Source organism: Bufo bufo, chromosome 11 (genome assembly GCF_905171765.1).
Source record: "Bufo bufo chromosome 11, aBufBuf1.1, whole genome shotgun sequence".
NCBI lineage: Eukaryota > Metazoa > Chordata > Amphibia > Anura > Bufonidae > Bufo > Bufo bufo.
Genome location: NC_053399.1, coordinates 33,599,968 through 33,619,854, shown reverse-complemented (window position 1 = coordinate 33,619,854; position 19,887 = coordinate 33,599,968). Strand labels below are relative to the sequence as shown.

Sequence of the window (19,887 nt, the reverse complement as noted above, 5' to 3'; positions counted from 1 at the left end):
GCGGCACTAATGTGATCCAGCACCTGGGCAGCAGCACCCTGGGACAGTAGAGGGGAGCAGCACCCTGGGACAGTAGAGGGGAGCAGCACCCTGGGACAGTAGAGGGGAGCAGCACCTGGACAGCAGCACAGCGGCACTAATGTGATCCAGCACCTGGACAGCAGCAACTGCCGGAGCTAGTGTAAAGCCTGGATAGTGGATCAGAACCTAGGACAGCAGTACTAGTGTCAGTATTAGTGTGGATCCGAACCTGGCATATCAAGACTATTGTCACTGTAAGTGTAGATCAGGACCTGGGACAGCAGTACTAGTGTCACCATAATTGTAGATCAGCACCTGGGACAGCAGTACTAGTGTCAGTATTAGTTTGGATTAGAACCTGGGACATCAAGACTATTGTCACCATAAGTGTGGATCAGCACCAGGGACAGCAGCTCTAGTGTCACTATAACTTTAGATCAGCACATAGGACAGCAGCTCTAGTGTCACCATAAGTGTGGACCAGCTGCTGTGACTAAAGTGCAGTGGTGAACCTTCACCAGTAGCCCCAGTGTCACTCACCAGTTTGAGCAGCACTGGTCCAGCAGTGTGTGCTGCTCACCATCCAGTGACGTCCAGTGCCCTGCAGCACAAGTATTAGTCAGGACCCCGGGCAGCCCTTGTGACCAAAGCAGATTGAGCTCTGAACATTTCAACTGAACCAAGAGGACAATACCTTCAGTCTTTATGGATGTCAAAGCAGCCCCCAACGGTGTGGCGACCATAGAAGACCGGATCTTAAGGATCACTGGATATTATGGGTATTACCCAGGTTACTCCAGCCAGAAACGTAAGATGAACCAAATTCCTTCATATGTGACTGCTCAGCAATGCAACGTTTGCTCTGTACGTATTAGTGATGTGTTATTAGTGCTGTTTAAGGGTGAGGTTTTTCTTGGTTTTATCAGATGATTAATTAATGAGGGCAAAATCTAATTGTGTATGTCTGCGAGAAGAATTGTTAAACCTTCTAATGGTTACTGCATGACGTGCCAGTCGCAGCACAGCAGCATGTAGGTAGGTGAAGAATTGCAGCGTACAGTACCTCTTAGTGGTTGGTCTTTATCTGGCAGGACTGTGGGCAAATGTTCTGTATGCCTCCTGCGCAGGGTGGGTTTATTCACACTGAAGGATATAAGATGGGTATAATTCAACTTGTAGTTCCCCAGCAGCGGAGGGCAGATCCAGAAGATCCAAGCCTCATATATTATTATACAGTAGGTTTTATTTACTACAGATTGCAGGATCACATGGCAGCACATAGCGATCTATCGTGTGACAACCCAACTACTTTATGCTGACCTACTCCCTAGAGATTTATATTGTGTCTTTATTGCTTTTGGTTTTACAGTTTTATATAAGCATGCCTAAAGGGCATCTGTCAGCAGTTTTGTACCTATGACACTGGTTGAGCTGTTACATGTGCGCTTGGCAGCTGAAGGCATCTGTGCTGGTCCCGTGTTCCTGAGAAAATGATGTGTTGTTATATGCAAATGAGCCTCTAGGAGCAACGGGGGCGTTACCATTACACCTAGAGGCGCCAATTTTTCTGCAACTGCTGCACCCTCTGCACTTTGGCAGGATCGGGTGTGATGGCGTTTTCACTGCCCGGACCTGTCAAAGTGGAGAGGACGCGGCAGCTGCAGAAGGAGCAGAGCCTCTAGGTGTAACGGCAACGCCCCCATTGCTCCTAGAGGCTCATTTGCATATATGGAAATATTATTTTTCTCAACAATGCGGGCACATATGAACATGGGATCAACACAGATGTCTTTAGTTGCCGAGCGCAGTTTCATAGGTACAGATCTGCTGACAAATGCCCGTTAATATAAAAATCTTGACATCAACTATCCTTACTTCACCAAAATCGGTTTGCAAGCTGTTCTATATCAGGATATCCTTATACATCCAGGGAAGGACCCCCCCCCCCCCCTCCACTCCTTTATTCATAGGGTGGATAATGTGACTCCACTTCGCTAACATCTTACATGGTTTGTCTCTACGGCATCTACATTGTGTATTGATCAATTGTGCAAGTTTCCAGTTTACTGTGTGTTCCAATTCTTCAGCACTTTCAATATATCTGCTTGCTGTCAGTGCATCGGAATAGTCTTGTTTATATCCTGAGACTAACACTGGGTTCACACCTGAGCGTACTGTATGGAGCGCTCTGTATGCGCGATTTTATCGGGCGTTCCTATTCGCGGGCCGGCAACAAGCAAACGCCCATTGTCGCGCGTTCCCGGAAGTCTATGTACGGGAACGCGTGACCATACGCCCCAAAGAAGCTCCTGTACTTCTTGGGGCGTAGGGCGTTTTTACAGCGCGTTCGTACGCGCTGTAAAACGCTCAGGTAAGAACCATGCCCATAGGGGATCATTGGTTCTTGCCTGTTGAGCGTTTTACAGTGCGTAGGAACGCGCTGTAAAACGCTCAGGTGTGAACCCAGCCTTAAAGGGGTTTTCCAAGATCCTGATATTGATAACCTATCCTCATAGGGTAAGTAATTAATATCGGACACCTGCACCCCCCATGGATCCGTTGTTCCCTCCAGCTCTAGAACTAGCACTGTGAACGGAGCAGGAAGCACAGTTTCATTCAAAGTGTAGTGGTCATAGAAGGTTACTGCCCCTTAGGTACCATTCACTTCATTGGGTGCTAGGCTGCAGTACACAGCACGGCCACTAGACTTTGGACAGAGCTGTGCTTCCTGTTCCATTCACTGTACAAGAAGCAGATGGGACCTGTGCTGCCTGCACTTTACACCAGAAATATACTTTATTTTCTGGCTGGAGTTGATTTGAGTTCTGGCGTGTGGTTGGCCCAACATGTACCGCAGTTATTCACTATTACAATCTTACATGTAGATTGTAAGCCCTCACGGGCAGGGCCCTCTCTCCTTCTGTACCAGTTTGTAATTCGTCTTATGTATGTATACCTCTTTTCATATGTACAGCGCTATGGAATGAATGGCGCTTTAATAATAAATAATAATAATCTTATGCTGATGCTGGACACATTGCCAGTCTTAAACCCTTAATGACCACCTACTGTCACTTTGTAATCTTTTAGGGGGAGCTGAGTGCTACTGTGAGCACTGTAACGAACAGCTCTGGTTCTTAGTGCAGCCTTTTGCTCTACAGCAAGGTAGCTTAATTCCCAACTGTTAAAGCATCACTAACTTTTCACACAACTTTGCATAGATCAATAGTTCAAGTGACCTCAAGAAACTTTATAATGTGTCTTATCAGTGAGAAATATCTAGTTCTTATGTTATCAACTGTTTACCTCTCCTTGCTGATTACTTTTTAATTTAAAATAAGCTTAAAATCTGTCTCAAGATGTGCCAGCTCTGCTGAAGTATCATATTACACGTCAATACAAGTCTATGGAGAGGAGAAGGGGGAGGAGTGAGCAGCAGCAGGAGTTAAATGGAGGAGACCCGCACAGACAAAGACCCTACTATAGATGAATGCACCAGTCCATTTTTTTTACAATCCTACAGGTCATTACCCCTCTGTAATGTTCTCCATGATCCTGGGGCTGCTTCTGGCTGAGTAAGAGAAGATTAGGAAGCAGATTCTCCTCTACTTTCTGTGTGCATTGGATGTAAGCTAGTCTCCACTTACCATATCTGAGAGAACTGTGAACTGGCCATTCAGCATGCACAACGGAAAACTGCTAAAAAACGCCAGATACAAGTGATATAATAGCCAGAAATAGTTGTGTCATTCTTCATGTACACACAGTGTACTACTGATTAATGCAAAGTTTGTTAAAAGGTTAGTGATACTTTAAATAAATAAAACCCCTCACAAAATAATAAAAAAAGTGATTATTTTACATAAAGTACATTTTATTGCCATAAAGTAAAAAAAATTGGGACTTCCACAGATCATAAGATTGGGGGCCCCCTACACCGTGGTGCCGCCCGAAATGAACATGCTGGCCAGTCGGCATGTACACGGCTGCTCCATTCATTTCAATGGGAGTTCCAAAGATGCTCATCGCTCATCTATTTCCGGAACGCCCATAGAAATAAATGGAGCAGCTGCACGCATGCCTGACCACCCTCTCTGTTTATTTTGGGGAGGGGGGATTCCACGGGTTATGGGGCCCCCATTCTCATGACCAGTAGGACCCCAAATCATCTAATATTTGTCACTTATCCACAACCAGAATACCCTTATAAACACGGAGAGGCAAAAAAAAAAAAAAAAAAAGCTGGTCATTAAGGGGTTAATAAATTTTCCCCTATGGAAGGTATAGATGCAGCAGATGGACCCAGTATTGATCTGTTAAAGCTTGAAGTGGTATTCTATCTATATACAATGGGAATTGCCTTTAACATATATTAGTAATCACAATCATTGCATACTAAGGCTATTTTCACAGTTGCGTTGTTTTCCGTTATTTAGATCTGGCAGAGGATCTCAATAGCGGAAAAAAACAAAAATCTTTTCAGTTTAGTCTTAATGCAATCTGAACGGAAAGAGATCCGTTCAGGAGGCATCAGGATGTCTTCCGTTCCGTCAGCATTCCGTTTTGCGACCGGACGCAAAACCGCTGCAAGCCGGATCCAGCACTGAAAACAAAGTGAGTCAGTGGTGACAGATCCGTTTTTTTTTAGGAGCTTAAAACAACTGGATCCGTCACTATGTACATTGAAAGTCAATGGTTGACGGATCCGTTTTTTTCCCTTTTTGATTTCACACAACCGCATCCTAACGGAACGGATCCGTTTAATTCTGGTATTGAGATCCTCTTGCCGGATCTCTATACTGGAATTAAAAAAGCAAGTGTGAAGGTAGCCTAAAAAGTGTAAACTGTTACAAAGCACAATACAAGCAGCTTAGTATGTAAATGTTTGTATCATTGTAATCGTCTCACTAATTTATATTCAAGAAAGTAAACCCTGAAATTGCATTTTTGACTTTCCCTAAGGCCACTGCCCACAAGTCCTATGTACCAAGACTGTACGGAGGCAATCTGAGGGTGACGGAGTTTCTGCACCGCTATACCTGTGTTCCTGCGAGCCATATTCGCTAAATGTTCCATTGTATGCGGCTCTAGGTTGTCGTATTGCAAAGATATTCTATTATTCAAAGGAGCATGCCACTTCGCCCTGTTCTATGGAATCTACCAGACAAGTGCGAAATTGTAGGCATACAGCGGTACAGCATGGCCCAGTGGATGTCTATGGGTGTCTTATTAAGGCACCATACAAACATGGAAGTTAAATGGAGCCATAATGTGTACATGAGGCTTTTAACAGATATATTAGGGTTGTCGGCAGCCCAAACTGATTGGTTGACAAGGTGGTCCAAGTACTGAACGAAGCAAACAGTCCAACCCTTTACAAGTGATGGGCTATTGTTAGAATTGACCATGACTATCTGACAGGTGAGGGTCCAAAACCCTACACCCCCAAAGAGCAGCCGTCCTACAGTAGATCCTGCATCGGAACTACCTGTTGTACACTGGACGTTGCTGGTAACTGCAGAACTGTCTCCAATAAAGTGAATGGAAGAGGTGGTGTAGTAACTGGCTCGGTCTACTGCACAATGGATGGAGCTGAGCTACTGCAGAACCGCGCACATTCTCGGGGGTGCGAGATATGGGATCAGACAGTGATGGCCTATCCTGAGGATAGGCCATCAATTGTAAAGGGTTACAAAACCCCTTTAAAGTTTCCAGTTAAAGCTACTTTCTTTCGAAAATTGTCCAATCAATAATCACCATAGTTGAAGACATTGACTTAAAGGGGTTGGCCCATCTTGGACATTGGGGGCATATTGCTAGGATATGCCCCCCCAATGTCTGATAGGTGCTGGTCCCAGAGTGCCTATCCTTAGCCAGCAAAGTGCCAGAGGGTGCCCTCCTTTCATTTCTATGGGACTGCTGAAAATAACCAAGCCATATGGAGCAGTGCGCAGTGTGCTTCCCATTCATTTCCGGTTATGAAATTCGCTCATGTTTAGTTTATTGGTAAAAGGTGAATTGCGTTATGGATTCCGTTACCACAGACCATAACGCAATTCTATGACGGAATGCATAACAGAATGCCTTTAGAGGCATTCCGTTATTCATTTCCGTCATAATAGAAGTCTATGGCCTGCATAACGGATCCGTCCGGAGAGGACTCACCTGCATAACGGGACGGATCCGTCCGGAGAGGACTCCCCTGCATAACGGGACGGATCCGTTTTTGCAGCCCATAGACTTCTACTATGATGGAATGAACAACTGAATGCCTCTAAAGGCATTCCGTCATAGAATTGCGTTATGGTCCGTGGTAACGGAATCCATAACGCAATTCACCTTTTACCAGTATACGAAGTGTGAACGAATTTCTACTCCGGACAACTCTTTCTTTCAACATTCAGACATTAGCATTCTCAGTCGGGTAGTCAGTGTCTGGAGCTCCTAGTTTAGGTAATGACAGATCCCAAATCATTCTCACGTAGCCTTTCTTACGCTTCCTAATGGGGATGGAGATTGTACGCCCAACTGAACAGACTGCCTTTGTGCATTTGAATTATATTGTAATTAATTGTGGTTTCTAGATAATTGGCAAGTCGTATCATTAAGAATTCAGTGCAGGTGTTAATTACTTATCTGTGTGGAGAGAAAATGATTCTCCTAGTAAAGGTCTAGAAGATTCACACTTTGATAATTGAATAAGAAGACAATTTTCTAAAATATAATTAGCGTATTAGCTGATTGGAAACCAAAGGTAAAGTTTGCATGTAAATATTATAACAAAGCCAATCATGATATACTGCAATATCACAATTCATCCACCACCATAAAGCTGTAAAGGGCATCTGTCAGCAGATTTGTCCCTATGACACTGGCTGACCTGTTACATGTGCGCTTGGCAGCTGAAGGCATCTGTGTTGGTCCCATGTTCATATGTGCCCGCATTGCTGAGAAAAATGAGGTTTTAATATAATCAAATGAGTCTCTAGGTGCAACGGGGGCGTTACCATTACACCTAGAGGCTCTGCTCTCTCTGCAACTGCTGCATCCTCTGCACTTTGACTGACATGACCAGGTGTGATCACTTTTACACTGCCTGGTCCTGGCAATCAAAGTGCAGAGGGTGCGGCAGTTGCAGAGAGAGCAGAGCCTCTAGGTGTAATGGTAACGCCCCCGTTGCTCCTAGAGGCTCATTTGCATAAAGCAGGGTGCCTGCTTTATTGGGGTTGATCCTGCTGACGGGCGCTCTTTCATTTCTTAGCACTGCCACCACAGGGTAGATAAAATATTACACAATTCCCATTGAAATCAGTGGGTGGTACCATGTGGATCATGACTTGAAATGAGTTCTCTAAACCAGACCTTCATGAGGTGAGCTGCTATTTTGTTAGAAAATCGATACTGATCACCTCCCGTTTGAGGACAGTTCCACTTATCTCGGCTTCCTATTAGCCTATTCTCTCTGGCAAAAAAAAATGAAAAAACCAGAAAGGCTCAAATGGAGTCCAAAATTTAGTTGCTATACACAACTTCAGGATCTTCTCCGTTTTACGATCACTAGTATTGGGTAACTATTGTGGGGTCATTTGTGGTTGACACTTATTAGAAGTAAATCAATACTATTAAGAATTATATCCTGGACGCTCACTGATGTTAGAAGGTCAGTGTTGATTTATGGCTTGCGTTAATAGGAGTGAACCAATGCTTAAAGGGGTATTCCCATCTCAGACGTTGATAGCATATTGCTAGGACATGCCATCAATGTCAAAAAGATGTGGGTCCCACCTCTGAGATTCGCTTCTATGTCCAGAACATGCCAACCCTGTTCAAGGGCGGCCACCCTCTATTTACCGATTCCCCAAAAAACTCCCCCTAATGACTAAAACTCCACCTAATGCGTTTCATATTTGCCATAGACCTTCAGCTAACATCTGGAGCTGGCGTTTTTACGCAACAAAATGCACCAAAATATGCAGGTGCAAAAAACACCACTAAAAACGCAAAAAGTGCAGACAAAAGCCACTAAAAAAACTTCATGTGAAAAGAAGATCTAAAGAAGTCCATCAAATGGAAATCACAGCCTTTGCAACGGTAATTCTTTAACACAGATATTCAAATGCCTGCATTTATAAATGACACTGCACATCATCCACATATCCAGATGTCTACATCCAGGCATAGCCAGCCTAAGGCTCGACTCGTGCCTCTCATGGCTGCTGTATATTAACTGAAAGAGATGTTATTTATACATAGCACTTGGATGTTCTTTCTGGATGTGCTTTCTGGATGTGCTATCATTGCTGATTTGTCCTTGCCAAGTTTTATTAAGTATGCACTGAAGGGGATAGATGAATAGTTGTTTGCCATTGATGGCCTAATCAGAGTTCATGGTGTTGGGCATACCTCCCAACTTTTGAAAAGAAGGAAGAGGGACACTATGTGCGGCGCTCGCAATTTTTTCCACACTAGGCCACGCCTCTAATTCCACCAAAAACATAACTAAACACCTAATCCCACCCAGTCCCCTAAATGCCCCCACATAGTAATTATTCCTCCTTTATGCCACCACACAGTAGTTATGCTAACATTGTGCCCCCTTCACAGTAGCGATGCCCAGATATGTGCCCCCTTACAGTAGCGATGCCCAGATACGTGCCCCCTTACAGTAGCGATGCCCAGATATGTGCCCCTCACAGTAGCAATGCCCAGATATGTGCCCCTCACAGTAGCGATGCCCAGATATGTGCCCCCTTACAGTAGCGATGCCCAGATATGTGCCCCTCACAGTAGTTATGGCCAGATATGTGCCCCTCACAGCGATGCCCAGATATGTGCCCCCTTACAGTAGCGATGCCCAGATATGTGCCCCTCACAGTAGTGATGGCCAGATATGTGACCCCACAGTAGTTATGCCTAGATATGTGCCCCTTCACGGTAGTTATGCCTAGATATGTGCCCCCTCACAGTAATTATGGCCAGATAGGTGCCCCCTCTCAGTAGTCATGGCCAGATAGGTGCCCCATCTCAGTATTTATGGCAAGATAGGTGTCCCCTCTCAGAAGTTATGGCCACATAGGTGCCCCCCCCCAAGTAGTTATGGCCAGATAGGTGCCCCCGCTCAGTAGTTATGGCCACATAGGTGCCCCCTCTCAGTAGTTATGGCCACATAGGTGCCCACCCTCAGTAGTTATGGCCAGATAGGTGCCCCCCCTCAGTAGTTATGGCCAGATAGGTGCCCCCTCTCAGTAGTTATGGCCACATAGGTGCCCCCTCTCAGTAGTTATGGCCACATAGGTGCCCACCCTCAGTAGTTATGGCCAGATAGGTGCCCCCCCTCAGTAGTTATGGCCAGATAGGTGCCCCCTCTCAGTAGTTATGGCCACATAGGTGCCCCCCCTCAGTAGTTATGGCTAAAAAGGTGCCGCCGCTCAGTAGTTATGGCCAGATGGGCGCCCCTCTCAGTAGTTATGGCCAGATAGGCGCACCCTCTCAGTAGTTATGGCCAGATAGGTGCACCCTCTCAGTAGTTATGGCCAGATAGGCGCCCCCTCTCAGTAGTTATGGCCAGATAGGCGCCCCCTCTCAGTAGTTATGGCCAGATAGGCGCCCCCTCTCAGTAGTTATGGCCAGATAGGCGCCCCCTCTCAGTAGTTATGGCCAGATAGGCGCCCCCTCTCAGTAGTTATGGCCAGATAGGCGCCCCCTCTCAGTAGTTATGGCCAGATAGGCGCCCCCTCTCAGTAGTTATGGCCAGATAGGCGCCCCCTCTCAGTAGTTATGGCCAGATAGGCGCCCCCTCTCAGTAGTTTTGCCAGATAGGTGCCCCCTGACAGTAATATGCCCATTAAAGTGACTCCTGATAGTAATATGCCCATTAAAGTGCCCCCTTCACAGGCAGTAAAAAAAACCTCCACATACTCACCTCGTTCCCCAGCAGCAGCAGGACACACAGAGCTGCCGGCCCCACCCCCCACCCAGACCTGCAGTGTGGAGCGCCGGCAGGGGGGAAGGAATGATGAAGCAGAGAGCGGACGAACGGCTCTTGCTTCATCATTACAGGCAGCTGTCTCTGCATCCTATGGAAGCAGGGACAGCTACCAGAGAGCGGGACATACCTCCTCCGTACCGGGACCGTGGAACAGCCACTGACTGTGCCTCCAGATTCGGGGCGTTTGGGAGGTATGGGCCATTAGCTCCTAAGGCCATTCCTGTCTGATATTTGTAGAGAAAACATTGACCAGCCCTCAGGATGTCCTAGACATTGTGTAACCCGTCCTACTGCGACGTGGTGTTTCAATCAATGCTACACAAGGTGCTCTTCAGGGTATCCAGCAGCTCCCCTGGTCAGCTTGATCACCAGATCTTTCCCTCATTGAGAATGTCTGGGACTGGATGGGGCGACGGATCTCCCATGGACAGCAGATAACAACCACTTCGGCTGAACTACAGGTCCAAGACGAAAGAGCTTAGAGGACGATGGCCAACATCTGTATGACCTTTACCAGGCCAGAGTGGCAGCCTGTATCGTAGCAGGTGGAAATACCACCCGGTGCTAATGTGACCCTGCGTGATTCGTGAACATCTACCCTGCTGCAGAACCCAAAACAAAGGGCGCACCACCTTGCTTGTGTGATCGCTAACAAAGCGCCACTTGCAGTTTATATATTGTCAGTCTCGGCCCGATTGCATTAAGTTTTCCAGGTGTTCTTTTTTTCATTTTCCGGTACATTATGGTAGCCTAGTCATATGTTCTTATATCATCATTATGCAGTCATCTACTGTAGTCAGGACTGATCACATACAGTATTGGGTTCAATTGAGTGACTAACATATAAAAACCCTGCAATCTAAAGCTGGGCTACCACAATGAGAGCATGTTCTTGCTAGTGATGAGCGGGAGGTGCCATATTCGATTTTGCGAATATTCGATTGAATATTCGTAGAAATCAGATATTCGTCATTATTCTATTTATCGCGAATAATATGCGATTTAATTATTCGCGTATTGCGATTTTAACTGTATAAGGCAACTTTTTTATTGGTTGGCTATGGCTAATATGTGTATTTTACGAATATTCGCTATATTGCTACATATTCTTGTTTTAGAGTATTTCACGATCTCAGTGAAAACTCTGATCAGATGGTATTTTCTAACCCACAGGCGTTCCCATGGTGACGGGGACACTTGTCGGGGAGGAGTATGCGAACAACTGTACAGATTGGGAAAAAAAAAGGCGAATATTCTAAATAACGAATATATTCCCTATATTGCTATGTATTCGTTTTTTAGAATATTAGTCATTTTTTTTCCATATGAAAACATGATTCCTTCCTGCTTAAGTTGCTTGTGAAGCAGGGAGGAATCATGTTTTCAGATGTAAAAAAATGACAAATTTTCGATATAGCGAATATATAGCACTATATTCGAATATTTGCGCTCAACACTAGTTCTTGCCTGCAATGACCCAGAATGTAAGTTCATTGATTTCAGTAGGTATGTACAGCAAGCAAAATGACCTTATTCCAGATTGAAGCTCCCAGTAATGGATAGTAGCAGTTATTAATATATTCATAGGATGATATTTCTTAAATAAATTCTCTGTACATGTAATGATTTCAGGGTGCAAACAGCCCCTTATTCAGACCAAATCCGAGATGACAATGAAATCCATATCCATGCAATTACAAAGCTAGGTGTCGGCTTGAAAAATGTAGAACAGTTATAGTGGTACAACCCCTTTGAAGTTCTATATTGTTTTATTGTGAGATTACAGTATATCATTTTAATTGGCTCTGCCAACTTTTTAAAATGTGGAGCCATTTTTTAGCTACTTTATTGTATGGATTCCTTATTATCTCTGACTTTGTCAGAAGATATTGCTTTTTGTACAGGCTCTGTGATGTTCATTAGGTGTGTTTGCCTGGAAAGCTCACGATGTACACACTAAGGCCCCTTTCACACGGGCGAGTATTCCGCGCGGATGCGATGCGTGAGGTGAACGCATTGCACCCGCACTGAATCCCGACTGATTCATTTCTATGGGGCTGTTCACATGAGCGGTGATTTTCACGCATCACTTGTGCGTTGTGTGAAAACCGCAGCATGTTCTATATTGTGCATTTTTCACGTAACGCAGGCCCCATAGATATGAATGGGGTTGCGTGAAAATCGCAAGCATCCGCAAGCAAGTGCGGATGCGGTGCGATTTTCACGCGCGGTTGCTAGGAGACGATGGGGATGGAGACCCGATCATTATTATTTTCCCTTATAACATGGTTATAAGGGAAAATAATAGCATTCTGAATACAGAATGCATAGTACAATAGGGCTGGAGGGGTTAAAAAATAAATAAATATATAATTAAACTCACCTTAAACCACTTGCTCGCGCAGCCCGGCTTCTCTTCTGTCTCCTTTTTTGCTGTGTGCAGGAAAAGGACCTGTGGTGACGTCACTCCGGTCATCACTTGGTCCGTCACATGATCTTTTACCATGGTGATGGATCATGTGATGACCGGAGTGACGTCACCACAGGTCCTTTTCCTGCACACAGCAAAGAAAGAAGACAGAAGAGATGCCGGGTTGCGCGATCAAGTGGATTAAGGGGAGTTAAATTTTTTTATTTTTTTTACCCCTCCAGCGCTATTTTACTATACATTCTGTATTCAGAATGCTATTATTTTCCCTTATAACCATGTTATAAGGAAAAATAATACAATCTACCCAGCACCTAGCCCAAACCCGAACTTCTGTGAAGAAATTCGGGTTTGGGTACCAAACATGCCGATTTTTCTCACGCGAGTGCAAAACGCATTACAATGTTTTGCACTCGCGCGGAAAAATCGCGCATGTTCCCGCAACACACCTGCACCTTTTCCCGCATCGCCCGTGTGAAAGAGGCCTAAGGCTACCTGCACATGTTATGAATTACTTGCCGATACTTGTGCGGAAAAAAATGCAGCGTAATACAGTACTAGTAAAATTGATAAAATTTCAGAAATCTCATGTACACTTTGCTTTTTCGTTCTGTTCGGAAATGGACCTTCTGTGAGGATTTTGAAATCCACAGCTTGTCAATTTTTTTGTGTGAAGTTCACCCTTTTCCATGCAAGGGTGAGACCAAATCTGCAAATAACACGTACAGATTTTGGTGTGGATTTAGTGTTACACGGCCCACACCTGCGTGCAGGTAACCTAAGTGTGGTCTCGCGTTAGGCCGATGGAGACTAAACGCGCTTCTGGGTCTGTGCGGCCACGGAGCAGGAGATAGGACATGTCCTATCTTTGGCTGCAACATTCGAATCGCGGACTCATTGAAGTCAATGGGTCTGCACAGAGAAGCGGGACGCACGCGGACGGTATCCATGCTTTGCGGATCTGCAAAATTGACACAGCTGTGTGAATACACCATGAGAGAGAGAGCCATTCTCTAATAGATTTGAAAATGATTTTCTAAATCAGACACTCTGTTTGATGGTAACTAGAAATGAGTGAAGTTTTCAAAAATTCAATTAGGACGTTTTGCAGATTTTTATTTTTTTAAAAAATTTGCTCCATTCCAAATTAATTTGTCACGAAGCACGTTAAATCAACTATATTCCGGCCTGCAGGGAGATTGTATCTTGGTGTAAATAACTGTGCATTGCAGCAACATGCATAGCTAGTCCTTTCTGGTACTGAAATAGTTACTGTGACCCCAAAAACACTAGACAACGTATTTACTCCAATTTGAGAATCGAGGCGTAATAGAACTGCTTATCTATTAAACAAGGAGGACACTGTTCTATTCGATAGCTCTGTGCCCTACATAGGGAGTGCAAACTGCTCGGTCTCCTATGAATCCCTTCAGCTTCAGGTTACAGTCCCTGCAGTCTCCCTATGCTCTCCCTATGCTCTCCCTACACTGTCCCTGCTCTCTCTCTATCCATTATTCCACAATTAAAAGCTTTTAGCAACACTGTCCCTAGCGCTTATCACATCTCTCCCTATGCTCAGCTCACAGTGAAATGGCAGAGACCGCGTGGGATGAGGCTTTTAAAGGGCTGTGACATCACAGGGGCTGGCTAGCTGCTGATTGGCTGTCTGCATAGCATTATAGGGGATCTTGCGTTCCCGGGTTTCTTACTTTCATTTTGTAACACGTGTAGCCACTATTTTAGGAAGAAAAAAAAACGATTCGTTACCGCGAAGTGTGAGGAAATTCAGATTCATTGCGAATCAAATTTTTCCTAAACTTCAGATTGAATTCCACTTCGGCTGCTTTGATTTGCTCATCACTAATAGTAATATTCAAAATCTAAATTTTTGAAGTGGATTATTAAAAGTGGGGACTATAGATATTGGTGATGAATAATTGGCGTGGTCAGGTCTAACGGTGGACTTTTTTCCCCAATATCGGCAATATTAGTAATCCCCCCCCCCCCTCGGCTATTTACAGCCACAGACTTCTCCTAATTGCGACAAAAACCAGTCTGCCCGCTTTCACATATTACTGATTTTCAAGATGTGGCCCGCAAATGAATGGCTTAAATGGAATGCCATAGTCGCTCCTAACCTCATTACGTCTTCTAAAATCTGAGCTTTATGCGCAAGCAAATTTAAGCAATGCAAATTTGTAGCTGAAGCGGCGCCTGCTTCTTGCTCCTTTGTTACCGCTACGTAAGATCGTAATTGATTTTTGCCTTGTTCGGTAATTGCTTCAGTGGATTCTCATTTGTAAATTATACATGAAACCAGTCAAGAGAATCTATTAGATGACTAATATGGTCAAGTGGTATTTGGTTAGCAGCTCTCAAGTGAATTCTAGAAAACCAATCAAGTATGAGACCTGATTAGAGAAGAGCGCGATAGGTAGGCTCTGTGTAGTCAGTGCCTCAAAAAACGGCTAGGCTGGATCAAGCTCATGAGCTGTAGTACAGGTTGGGAATTTCCTCCTTAAAGGGAACCTGTCACCGGGATTTTGGGTATAGAGCTGAGGACATGGGTTGCTAGATGGCAGCTAGCACATCCACAATGCGCAGTCCCCATAGCTCTGTGTGCTTTTATTGTATAAAAAAAAACTATTTGATACATATGCAAATTAACCTGAGATGAGTCCTGTCCCTGAGATGAATCAGGGACAGGACTCATCTCAGGGTAATTTGCATATGTATCAAATCCGTTTTTTTTACACAATAAAAGCACACAGAGCTATGGGGACTGGATATTGTGGATGTGCTAGCGGCCATCTAGCAACCCATGTCCTCAGCTCTATACACAAAATCCCGGTGACAGGTTCTCTTTAATAAATCGCCAGAAATGATAAATCCTTTAGTTGTCGTCTTCTGTCAGGTTGTAAAAAAAATTCTATTCTCCAGATCCTTAGGTCCAGGGTTTCCTGGGAAATTTAGGTAACGGTCAATATGTCCTCCATTTAAGCTCCCGCAGGGGTTGTCATTCAATCCTTCCCGACCTGAGAATGTTAAAGGGTTTTTTCTCTGGATAGGTCATCATTATCTGATCGGTGGGGGGTCCATCAACCAGGACCCCCGTTGACGCGCCGTTTGTGAATGTCCTGCACACCAAGCACACAGGGGTGCACCTCCAATGAGGCCAGGTGAGGCGGTTGCTTCAGGCAGCGAGACCTAGCGACAAGAGGGGGCAGTGGCAGGGCCATGAGAAATAAGCGCTTCCATTGTGGAAGTGCCTATCTCTCTATATTCATGTGTATCATAGTACTGTATCATCAGTGGGGCTGGATGCGGCACCATTTCACTTTTTGCCTCAGGCAGCAGAAAGGCTAGTTGCAGCATAGCGCCGTACATTGTATAGTGGCTGTGCTTGGTATTGCAGCTCAGCCCCATTCACTTTGATGGGGCTGAGCTGTGCCTAGAGCGTGTGACTAATCAATGCGATGTCACTCACAAGGCCTACGGAAAGCTGTGAGCGTCGGTGCCTTCTCAAACGGCTGTTCGGCAGGGGTCCCAGGTGTTGGACCCCCACTAATAAGATTTTGATAACCTACCATCAGTAAAAAACACTTGGGAAAACCCCTTTTAAATCTGCGATGCCAATCCAATAGAAAGACTTACAGCCGGCACTACTGCTTGTCCACTCGGGTCTCCTGAGACTTGTGGTTCCACGATGTCCAGTGCACAACAGAAGGTATTCCAAACAATCCAAACATAGAAGAGACAGCACGGCACTCACCCTTGGACAAACTTGCAATCTTTTATTACAGCAGGTACATTCCACGGGTATAACGAGATACACACTGGATGGACTACGGACTACTATGGATATAAGGTGGCTTGATGCCTTCTTCCATTAGTCCTTGAGAAAACGTCTATGGATGTGAAACGGCCGTACTCCATCCAGTGTGTATCTCGCTATACCCATGGATGAATGCTGTGCTGCATTTTGCATATTTGGACTGCCAAGTGATGCATCAACCTCTCCGGCTCTGCTACATAGCTGGAAGGATTTTGCCGTTCAGGGCTCTAGGATAGCTCAGTGATGTCTCATATATAGGAGTTTTAATAGTAGCCATAGTGTTAGGGAAATGCTTTGTAAGGGCTCATGCACACATCCGTTGCCTGGCCGGTCTGCAAACAGCAGGTCGGCAATATACGGGCCCCGGCCGTTCTTGCACGGAGGCACGTGAATGGGTCTGCAATCTGGAAAGTGTGGAACAGAGGCACAGAACCCCACGGAAGCACTACGGACAGCTTCCATGGGGTTTCTCTCCATGCCTCCGCACAGCAAAAAAAATGAAACGTTCTATTTTTTTGCGGTGCTGATGGATCACGGACCCAGTCAAGTTGAATGGGTCTGCATCCATTTGCGGAATCCGCACAGATGTTGCCCGTGCATTGGGGATTGTAAATTGCGGTCCCCAATGCACGGAATGGCCAAGCAACGGCCTCATGGAGTTGTCCAGGACTAGAAAAAGATGGCTGTTTGAGATGACACAACCCCTTTAATATAAAGGTTGAACGGCTTTACTTTATAGATTTTCGATGATGCTGACTGTGCGTCCGTAAGACTGCTGGAGTCTGTGTCTAGTATGACGGTATGTTTAAAAAAAAAATTAAAAATAGCACAAAAGAATTAATGTGACTCGACCTCTGAAAAGAAATGTATTAAATGAAAGCAGACGTAATGCTTAATTTTACATTTAAATATGAAAGGTGGATATGACGTCTGTGATAATGAATGGCATCTGTATATCCCAGAGATCTCTCCAGTCATCGTTTCTGTAGGTGTGCAAGGTCAGAAGTGACTTTGTGGGGTAGGACACAATGACGAGATTTCTTTATGCTTGGGATGAGTCATCATGAAATGTTCCTCTATGAGGAAGCTGATTTTATAGCATTTATTAACATTGTGCAGTCATTGGGTGTTTAAACCTTCACCGTGATTATGTGTTGGTGTTTAGGCCTTTGATCCTATAGCTCATATGCAAAGAGAGATCCCCCAAGAGATTACTTTCCCATGCAGCATTGCCAATAAGTCTCCATACCCTGGAGTACTTCCAATAGGTCTCCATACCCTGGAGTACTTCCAATAAGTCTCCATACCCTGGAGTACTTCCAATAAGTCTCCATACCCTGGAGTACTTCCAATAAGTCTCCATACCCCGGAGTACTTCCAATAAGTCTCCATACCCCGGAGTACTTCCAATAAGTCTCCATACCCCGGAGTACTTCCAATAAGTCTCCATACCCCGGAGTACTTCCAGTAAGTCTCCCTACCCTGGAGTACTTCCAGTAAGTCTCCCTACCCTGGAGTACTTCCAATAAGTCTCCCTACCCTGGAGTACTTCCAATAAGTCTCCCTACCCTGGAGTACTTCCATTAAGTCTCCCTACCCTGGAGTACTTCCAATAAGTCTCCATACCCTGGAGTACTTCCAGTAAGTCTCCATACCCTGGAGTACTTCCAGTAAGTCTCCATACAGGATCCTTCTCTTTAAGGAGATTCAGGACCCTGCCTTATCCTATAGATCAGCGATGGGACGTCTGTATACAGTACCTCAAAGTGGCCATTCTTTCTGTAAGTATACACATGATCGCTGATGACCATTGCTGAAGGCTGACTGTAAATGGCGGATGTTACACCTTCCTACCGGAAGACCCAAAATTGGAGATGTTCCAATTTTACAGTCTATGAGAAAAAAAAGAAGATCGCCTTAAGAAATGTCATAGATCACCCTGTGGGATATAGGTGACCTGACCATTGCATGAGGGAAAAACCACCTTCTACAAATCTACAACCGAAGGAAAAAATGTCTGGAGAGATTTGTTAAGACTGGTTTAATGCCAGGCTTACTCTATTCCCTGCTAGATTATTAAGTAGTACACATCTCCAGGGGCAGACTGGGAACTTAGAGTGGCCCTGGAAAATAAAACTAAAACTGGCCCCAAAGGTGGGTCCAATTTGACAGAAGGCGGGGCAACACGAGTAGGCAGAGCTAGCAATACCATAGTGCAGAACACTAAACTGCCCCAGCAGAACCAAATACCGCAGTGCAGGACATAATACTGCCACCTGCGCCGCACTATTTAACTGAGGATGGCGCTACAGTTGAGTTCAGGAGGGCACCGGGGCATAAGAGAGAATCAGATCGTTATGTACCCAGCTGATGGCCGTGAGGAGGGCTTGGGTGGCCCCCCAAGGCACCAGTCCACTGGGAAATTTCCCTGTAGGGTCTATGGCCTGCCCGCCCCTGCACGTCTCTATTAATAATTGTGGAGCATCTGTACAAATCCCTGTGGCAAAACAGAAATCTACACCAGCAAGGGAGCTAGTGTGAATTTCCGATGTATCCTACAGCTGTTTCCTGTCTTAGATTATAAAAATGTGCCACCTGTAGCCTCCCCTGCACTGCACACTTTTTGGAAAAATGGCAATCCATGCTCTAAACCACCAAAAAGTCACAACCTTTTGTGCAATAGTAGCGAAAAATGATATGTAGAGTAGCACTTCTGTACCTTCTTGACTCAGCTCAGGAGATATGCATCAGCCAGTCTTGGGCCCCCGATCCACAGCAGCCCGCCAATAGACATTCAGTTAATCGATGGCTGCAGCATTATTCTCCATTGATTCTTTATTGTTGGTTAATCCATGATGTACATACAAAAACGACCCATAAAAACTGCAACGTTTCGACTACGATGTAGTCTTTATCAAGCGTGATAAAGACTACATCGTAGTCGAAACGTTGCTGTTTTTATGGGTCGTTTTTGTATGTACATCATGGATTAACCAACAATAAGGCCTCTTTCACATGGGCGAGATTTCCGCGCGGATGCAATGCGTGAGGTGAACGCATTGCACCCGCACTGAATCCGGACCCATTCATTTCAATGGTTAGGTGCACATGAGCGGTGATTTTCACTCATCACTTGTGCGTTGCGTGAAAATCGCAGCAAGCTCTATTTTGAGCGTTTTTCACGCAACGCAGGCCCCATAGAAGTGAATGGGGCTGCGTGAAAATCGCAAGCATCCGCAAGCAAGTGTGGATGCGGTGCGATTTTCACGCAAGGTTGCTAGGAGACGATCGGGATGGGGGACCCGATCATTATTATTTTCCCTTATAACATGGTTATAAGGGAAAATAATAGCATTCTGAATACAGAATATGCTTTTTTTTTTTTAAAGGCTTTATTTTTCAATTTTCATAAAAATAAAAAATAAACTTTAAATAGCGGAACAACCCCCTCAACAAGGTACAACCTTGAACATCATATTCAATTGACAGGCAAAATAATAAGATTATAATGTAATTCACATAGAGCAGCATCATTGTCATGAAGTCGAATAGTTCCATTAAGACCTGTCGCCATCCACACACACATTCATACTGGCAGTGACCTCGACATCTCAA

At 44.9% G+C, this 19,887-nt stretch overlaps 1 protein-coding gene across 2 annotated transcripts in view; it reads left to right on the top strand.

The window, feature by feature from the left end:
- Window positions 1-726: 726 nt before the first annotated feature.
- The window catches only part of SLC35F4 (solute carrier family 35 member F4), a 245,902-nt gene continuing 226,741 nt past the window's right edge, over window positions 727-19,887 (top strand). For both annotated transcript variants that reach the window (XM_040411660.1, XM_040411659.1), the window contains exon 1: window positions 727-829. In XM_040411660.1, coding sequence (XP_040267594.1) covers window positions 727-829 — 103 coding nt within the window. The remainder of the gene's footprint in view (window positions 830-19,887) is intronic.